This window comes from Lotus japonicus, chromosome 5, assembly GCF_012489685.1.
Source record: "Lotus japonicus ecotype B-129 chromosome 5, LjGifu_v1.2".
Classification (NCBI taxonomy): Eukaryota; Viridiplantae; Streptophyta; class Magnoliopsida; order Fabales; family Fabaceae; genus Lotus; species Lotus japonicus.
The window spans coordinates 39,967,541-39,976,133 of NC_080045.1; the positions used below are offsets into that span (position 1 = coordinate 39,967,541).

General features: G+C 42.9%; 1 protein-coding gene across 1 annotated transcript; it reads right to left on the bottom strand.

The window, feature by feature from the left end:
* Positions 1-6,756: 6,756 nt before the first annotated feature.
* On the bottom strand, positions 6,757-7,218 carry LOC130719535 (uncharacterized). Its single transcript, XM_057570156.1, has one exon. The coding sequence runs from the start codon at positions 7,216-7,218 to the stop codon at positions 6,757-6,759; it is 462 nt and encodes a 153-aa protein (XP_057426139.1).
* Between the last annotated feature and the right edge of the window lie 1,375 nt (positions 7,219-8,593).

Below are 8,593 nucleotides of genomic sequence, written 5' to 3' on the forward strand. Positions count from 1 at the left end.
TTTTGAATCAACAACGGTTATTTGTCAAAACCCACTATACACACACGATCTCCTACACTTACGGTTTTACACTCTCTCTCTTCAGTTTTTCAAAATCTCTTACCCACGATCTCTGTCGCTCTCTATTCATCTTTCACCTTCAACCCAAAACCTTCAACCGACTCCAAGATGGTGAGACAAACCAGAACTGAAGCTGCCGATGCAACCAGGTTCCCTCATATGGTAGTAGGTCAAGCTACATGCCAATTGGGTCCTGAAAATCTAAATCAAGGTCAAGCGTCAGAGAAGATGATTCCAATCGCAGAACGGGGCTGTGCCGTTCACTGCGTTTATGCTCCGGAAGAACTCCAAGTACTTGCAGAATGAAGATTCGACCTAGACAACATTGTTGCAAATGGGTATGACCTGCGTCCTGAAGTTCAAGCTCAGGGATGGGAAGAGTACTTCAATAGGCTCAGAGGTCCAATTTATGATAAATTGGTAAAGGAATTCTGGAAGCACGCGGACTGTGATGATACACAAGTTGTCTCCTACATTGCTAGAAGGAGAATAATCATCACGGAGAAGTCCATTGTGAATCTGCTGGGTGCAAACACTGGAACTGGGTATCGATTTCAACTGACTGAATCGAAGCTGAAACCCAGAACCAAGGATGAAACCAACAAGGCTCTTTACACCACCTACAAACCAGGCAAGAGCGACTACAAGGTGGTGGATCTTCATCCCAAACTCAGAATCTGGCACAAGATTCTTCTTCACTGCATCAATCAGAGGCCGAAGGGTAGCTCTCCTGATTACATCAATTTCTGCCAGAAGACAATGTTATTCTTCATTCAGGATAAGAAGAAGATCTGCCTCCCTTTCTTCTTGTTCTCTTACCTGAAGGAATGTATCAGGAAGTCAAGAACCACTGCCTCCATCAAGTCTGCCATCAAGTACATCCCCTTTGGAAGACTGCTTTCAGATCACTTCATTGAAAGTAAATTCGTAGAAGATCTGATCAATGCAGGATGCACAGATGATCTGTCCACAATAGCCAGTGATGTCTTCACAGCCACATCCTTGAAGAAGATGGGCTTGATCAAGAAGAAGATAGCCCCTGCTCATGAAGATACTTCTGATGAAGTAAGACAAAGAAGGGTGCCTCTGAATGACTTCCCTCTGTGGACCCAAGCAGACAACCCAGAAGCTATTCTATGCTATATTGATGATCTGAAGCAACAAGGGTATGAGATTGATGTAGATGAGTTCTTCAGACGACTGCCACCAGCTCCAGAGTTTGACTCTCCTCCCAAGAGGAAAGTTCAGAGGAAGATGGTCTTGGAAGAATCCTCTGAGGAGTCTGATGTTCCTCTGAAGAGGAAGAAGAAGGCTGACCAGCCTAAGAGGAAGCATGCTGAAACCACTAAGCCAGATGATGGTGATAATGAAGATGGTCCTTCTCCTCCCAAGAAGAAGAAGAAACAAGTCAGAATAGTGGTGAAGCCTACACGTGTGGAACCTGCTGCTGCAGTCATCAGGATGGAGACTTCTGCCAGAGTGACTCGGTCTGCCGTGCGTACAAGTAAGTCTGCTATCATTGAATCTGATGATGATTTAAATTCTATTGATGCACTCCCCATCTCTACTCTTCTCAAACGCACATCCACCCAACTCACTACTATCCCAGAGTCTCAACCGGCTACCCAAACCACATCTCCACCAAATTCCCCAAGGTCTTCCTTTTTCCAACCTTCCCAGCAAGAAGCCATTCTGTGGAATATGCTTCAGACCCCACGTCCAGATGAACCAACCTCACCCATCACAATCCAACAAGAACCCATTATTCTTGAACCCTCTGAACCTGAAACCATCATTCCTGAACAACCTGAACCTGAACCAAGAACGTCTGATCACTCTGTCCCCAGAGCATCAGAACGTCCGGTTGCTAGAACCAATGATACAGATTCTTCAACTGCCTATACTTCTGTATCATTCCCAACCAACGTTGCTGACTCCTCACCTTCCAACAACTCTGAGTCACATCGTAAATTCATGGAAGTCAGAAAAGGAAAAATGTCTGCCATCCCAGAGTACTACCTTACAGTACCAAGCCCTAGGAGATACCCTGGACCTAGACCAGAACGTCTAGTTGACCCAGATGATCCTATCCAGGCTGATCCCTTACATGAGGCAGACCCTTTAGCCCAACAAGCTCAACCTGACCCTGTCCATCAAGAGCCAATTCAACCAGAACCAGAACACTCTGTGTCTAACCACTCTTTGGTTAGATCACCACATCCTCTGGTTGAAACTTCTGAACCACACCTTGGAGCCTCTGAACCACATGTCCAAACCTTTAACATTGGCTCTCCTCAAGGTGCCTCTGAGGCAAACAGTAGCAACCACCCAACCTCTCCTGAAACCAACCTCTCCATTGTTCCCTACACATACCTCAGACCAACCTCTCTCTCTGAGTGCATTAATGTTTTTAATCATGAAGCTTCATTGATGCTACGCAATGTGCAAGGTCACACTGACCTGAGTGAGAATGCTGACTCTGTTGCTGACGAGTGGAATAGTCTGAGTACTTGGTTAGTAGCTCAGGTTCCTATTATGATGAGGCATCTGACTGCAGAAAGGGATCAGAGGATTGAGGCTGCTAGGCAGCGGTTTACAAGGAGAGTGGCTCTGCATGAACAACAGTAAAGAAATAAGCTCCTTGAAGCTGTTGAAGAGGCCAGAAGAAAGAAAGAGCAAGCAGAGGAAGCTGCACGTCAAGCAGCAGCTCAGGATGAACAAGCAAGATTAGAAGCTGAGAGACTTGAAGCTGAAGCTGAAGCCCTTAGATGCCAAGCTCTCGCACTAGTGGTCTTTACTCCTGCTGCTTCTGCTTCCATTCCAGCTCATCAATCTGCTCAGAATGTTCCTTCTAGCTCCACACAGTCAAGCTCTTCCAGACTCGATATCATGGAACAACGTCTCGATACTCATGAGACTCTGTTGATGGACATGAAGCAAATTCTTAAGGAACTTCTGCGTCGCTCTGACAAGCCTTAGTCTTAGGATTTCTTCGTTTTCCTTCTTAACTTAATTTATTTTTATTTCTATTTTATTTTGTTTAAGTTACATTATTTGCTTTGCTTTGTTAGTTGCTATTTCTCATTGCACATGCAAATATATATATATATATATATATATATATATATATATATATATATATATATATCTATAATTTTGTGATTGGAAAATTTTCTTTATTCATGATAAATTATGCTTTTACATTATACATTTCTTTTTCCCTAAATCTAGAATGGAGGATCCTTCCTCATTCTTTTGCACTCTTGGCGCTGCTCTACCCTCTCTTTCTCCAGACGCTCCAATGAATACTGGACGTTGTTGAGATTGACGTTTAGCTCATCCCTCTCCAGACTCTCTTCTGTCGTCTTGAGTCTCTTTTCTATGGCTTCTTTCTCTTCCAGCAACCTCAGCTCTAGCTGGCTGAGTTCCTGAGTTTCTTCCACGAAAGCAAGGAATTCTTTCAAATCCTTCTCAAGCTCTGGACAAAGGTCCTCTTCGAGCAATGTCTTCGTCAGCTCATGTATTGTTCGTGTACCATCCGGGTGCCGGATGTTAAGGAACAAGTCCTCCTCGAAGGCTTTCCTTCTGAGCTCTTCCAGTGCTACCATGTATGATGCTATTTCCTTTTATGGAATTGATCGAGTGTGAAGCTTACCCTCTTCTAAATCGCTTTATATAAGCTTCAATCTCTCATTGGAAGTTATTGCTCCTACAGTTTCTCGAGGTTAAGTCCTTGGTAACTGAAGTTCTCTTTACTCCCATGGCCGGTGGTAAACGTTTTTCTTCTGCATTAACTCCCTTCTTTACTTCGCGTAACTCTCATTCTTACCGCGTTTATTTCTCCATCTTTTCACTCAGACCTTCTCTGAGGGGGAGTACCTTGTACTTCAAGCTGAGTTTTTCACACCCCATACTTTTTGCTTATGACAAAAAGGGGGAGTACACCTAGTTTTTGATGTGTAAGTGTGATTTATTTTGGAGAATTTAAGAGTTCCACTTTTATGACCATAGATGTGTCACATAGAAGGCGATCAATTCTCGCCCTCGTCAGCTCAGGGCGTCACAGGCCCACCAACTTCTGCTTGGTTCATCCTCGAACCACACCGTACTGGGAGAGGTCAACTCTGATACCAACTGTAACATCCCGACTTGGCGACTGGTCTCACGGTAACAACACGAGTCTTTTCAGTGCGCTTTGTCCTCACTCGTGCACTTCTCGGGGAAACTTCCCAGGAGGTCACCCATCATAATATTGCTCCAAGGCTAGCACACTTAACCATGGAGTTCTTATGAGTTGGGCTCCCGAAAAGAAGTTGCAACTTGTTGTTATGGGTAGTACAATCAAATCATATATGTCCTCCTCAACTGTATAGTCAATCCCTACACAGTCTCAGAATAACTCTTGTTCGGGTGTGGTGCGTCCCTCTACATAGAAGGTGATCAATCCTCGCCCTCGTCAGCTCAGGGCGTCATAGGCCGGCGAGGATTGATCGCCTTCTATGTGGAGGGACGCACCACACCCGAACAAGAGGTATTTCGAGACTGTGTAGGGGATGGACTATGCAGTTGAGGATGACATATATGATTTGATTGTACTACCCATAACAACAAGTTGCAACTTCTTTTCGGGAGCCCAACTCATAAGAACTCCATGGTTAAGTGTGCTAGCCTTGGAGCAATATTATGATGGGTGACCTCCTGGGAAGTTTCCCCGAGAAGTGCACGAGTGAGGACAAAGCGCACTGAAAAGACTCGTGTTGTTACCGTGAGACCAGTCGCCAAGTCGGGATGTTACAGTTGGTATCAGAGTTGACCTCTCCCAGTACGGTGTGGTTCGAGGACGAACCAAGCAGAAGTTGGTGGGCCTGTGACGCCCTGAGCTGACGAGGGCGAGAATTGATCGCCTTCTATGTGGAGGGACGCACCACACCCGTGTAAGATCAAGTTTTGATCGAGTAGTACAACTCTATGTTTTGATGATTACAAGTTAACATTTAAGTATGTACAATTATGGTACTCTAACGTGTTTTTCTGAGTGTGCTATTTACAGGCTCTGACCTCAATTTAATCTCACACAAATCAGAAGCACTGTGTATGAAGAGTGACCCAAGCAACGCTATCGCAACATCTATGTTCACTCTGAACAGTAGAAATGCTTCAGAAGATCAGAAGTTATACAAGCTCTGATATGGACTCAGGCCCAGTTTGGAAGAGCTTATTTGAGCTTATCTGACAGCATAAGCTCTTATGCCAGTGTTTGGGAGGGCTTATGCAAACAGCTTATGACCTGCCATAAGCTATTTTCAGCTTATTTTCATAAGCTACTCAGGATAGCTTATGAAAAACAGCTTATGCTTATATACAACTTATTTTTAATTTATTTCAATAAATTTTCAAAAATAACTTATGAATAAGCGCTTATGTCATAAGCGCTTATGACCATAAGTGCTTAATTAAGCTGTTTTTCCAAACGGGGCCTCAGTCACTTGAAGTTCTGAAGATCCAGATGTTCTGACAACCAAGAAACTCTGAAGGTTCAGATGTTCTGATGGTGTAGAAGACTCTGAAGATCCAGAAGCTGAAAAGTGGAAACTCTGATGTCCTGAAGCAAGAAACTCTGAAGACCATGTACTTCCCTCTGTGTTCAGAATCAGAAGATACAACGGTCAGAGGATCTGTGCTTTCCCTCTGACTCTGATCAACCGGCTTCACAAGTTCCAACATGAAGCACTCCCCTGATCAGAAGTCTCCTAGGTTTAAAGGTCAAGTCACTATCCAAGTACAAAAGCAAAATGTACTATCCTGACGACCTACCTAACATTCTCAGCCACAGCAAAAGCTGGAATTTCCAGAACTGCCCTCCAACGGTAGCATTTCCATGCAGCGTTCAAACCCTAATCCTTGGAGTATAAATAGAGGCTGAAGATTGAAAGATGCTGTTGGAAGAATTACACACGCGCAAGCTATATTCAAAAACCTTCTAAGCATTCTTTCATCTGAATTCATTGTGTTTACTATTAGCTTTTCAGAAGCAAATCCTTTTTAAACATTCTTTCTTAAACAGTTTGTTTAGTTACCTTTAGGAGATCAAGGTTGATCGGATCCTAGAGAAGACTAAGAGAGTGAATCTTAGTGTGAGCTAAGTCAGTGTAATTGTTAGTCACTTGTAGGTTTCAAGTGCAGTTGTAACACTTACCTGATTAGTGGATTGCCTTCATTCTAAGAAGGAAGAAATCACCTTAACGGGTGGACTGGATTAGCTTGAGGGATTTATCAAGTGAACAAGGATAAAAATCCTTGTGTGCTTTTCTATCTCTTATCTTTAGCACTTAGTTCTCGAAAGATTTGTTAAAATCTTTAAGGTGAAAGTTTTATCTTGAAAACGTTATTCAAACCCCCCCCTTTCTACCGTTTTTCATACCTTCAACCCGAACAAGAGGTATTACGAGACTGTGTAGGGATGGACTATACAGTTGAGGAGGACATATATGATTTGATTGTACTACCAATAACAACAAGTTTCAACTTCTTTTCAGATCCCAACTCATAAGAATTCCATGGTTAAGTGTGCTAGCCTTGGAGCAATATTATGATGGGTGACCTCCTGGGAAGTTTTCTTGAGAAGTGCGCGAGTGAGGACAAAGCGCACTGAAAAGACTCGTGTTGTACCGTGAGACCAGTCGTCAAGTCGGGATGTTACAGATACTCCTTCGCTTTGTCGTCCCTCTTATAAATTCTGCACTTATCCACAAGCGCATAGAAGTTGCGTATCTGTTGGTATCCAATAGCAGCTTTTATATCAGGCCTTAATCCATTCTCAAATTTGATGCATTTAGAGTTCTCATTTGCAACATCGCAGTAAGACGAATGGAATTGAGCCAACTCCTCAAACTTGGCTGCATACTGACCAACAGACATGGTTCCTTGTTTAAACTCAAGGAATTCGACCTCCTTCCTCCTCTTTACATCCTCAGGAAAATACTTTTCCATGAATGCTCCTTTGAATACTGCCCAATTGATTGCTTGGTTTGTCTGAAGTAGTCTCTCCTTGGCATAAGTCCACCAATTTTCAGCTTCTCTAGTTAGCAAGTAACCGGTATACGTTACCTTATGGTTTTCAGTGCAAGTGATCGAACGAAGGATCTTCTCAATCTTCATGATCCAGAGATACGCTCCCTCAAGATCATGCTCTCCTTAAAACGTGGGAGGATCCCTTTTCAAGAACTTGTCTAACCCGTGATACTCTCCTGTAGGAATGTTGTTCCTTTGCAAAGCCCTTAATTGTTCCTAAGACACCTCGGCCTGAACCCTCATGATCTCAGCTAGGTCGGCTAGGGCAGCAACAATAATAAGATTACTTCTAGCAGCCATATTTTACCTGTGCCCAACCAAGAGTAGAATTCTCGACTTCACCTATAATCAAATGAGGATTAGAAAAAATCCAACTACGAACACATCCTCTTGCTTACATTAGGAAGCAAGTTAGGCCATAACTCATGCCTAGAAAGATCAGCTCTGATACCAACCAACTTGTCGCGATCCGACTCATTCCCTTCCCTCAAGCATGCATATTAAAAATAAAGCAGAGACAAAGATCAACATATAAACATACTCACACATATTAGTTCACATAGAGTCATGTTACACAAACATAACCATAGCATAGTCTTAAACATCTTAAACAGGAAAGAGAATAAACCTAGTCCCACAAGTCAGTTTTGACAAGCTAATCAAGGAACCAAAGTCCTTATTTATTTACAGGCTATTAACAGCCAGCTACATACTATACTTCACACACGTATGCACAACACACCCACAAGCTGCTCCTGCTAATAGCTACTCAGCTCATCCATCCTCGTGCATTCGATCCCCATCGTTCTTTCTTCACGTCTTCCTGGTCAGCCACTAAAGGTCACTGTAGGCTTCCTTCTTTTCCATATTTCATACTGAGTAGAGGATGTTCGTGCTCTAATAGTAACTCTGTTATGAATATAGCAAGCAGTGTTCATGGCTTCAGCCCAAAACTGATAAGGAATATTTTTGGCATGCAACATAACTCTAGCTGATTCCTGCAGAGTTCTATTCTTCCTTTCAACAACTCCATTTTGTTGGGGTGTGATAGGAGATGATCCACAGAATTCAGAGAATTTGGAATTCTCAAACTCCTTACCATGATCACTTCTAATTCTCACAATGACACGACTCTTCTCATTTTGAAGTTTCAGACAGAGGTTCTTGAAGATTTCAAAAGTATTTGACTTTTCTTTAATGAAGTCCACCCAAATATACTTGGAAAAATCATCAACACAAACAAACACATACCTTTTTCCTCCCAGACTTTCAACTTGCGTGGGACCCATGAGATCCATGTACAACAACTCAAGGACCTTTGTTGTGGTCAGATGTTGGAGCTTCTTGTGGGACATCTTGGTTTGTTTGCCAATCTGACATTCTCTACACATTCTTCCTTCACCCAACTTTAATTTAGCCAGACCTCTTATGGCTTCTTCAGTGATGATCTTCTGCATACTCT

What these genes read in the sequence shown, in the direction of transcription:
- LOC130719535 (XM_057570156.1), bottom strand. Translation starts at nt 7,218, where the DNA reads ATGAAGATTGAGAAGATCCTTCGTTCGATCACTTGCACTGAAAACCAT.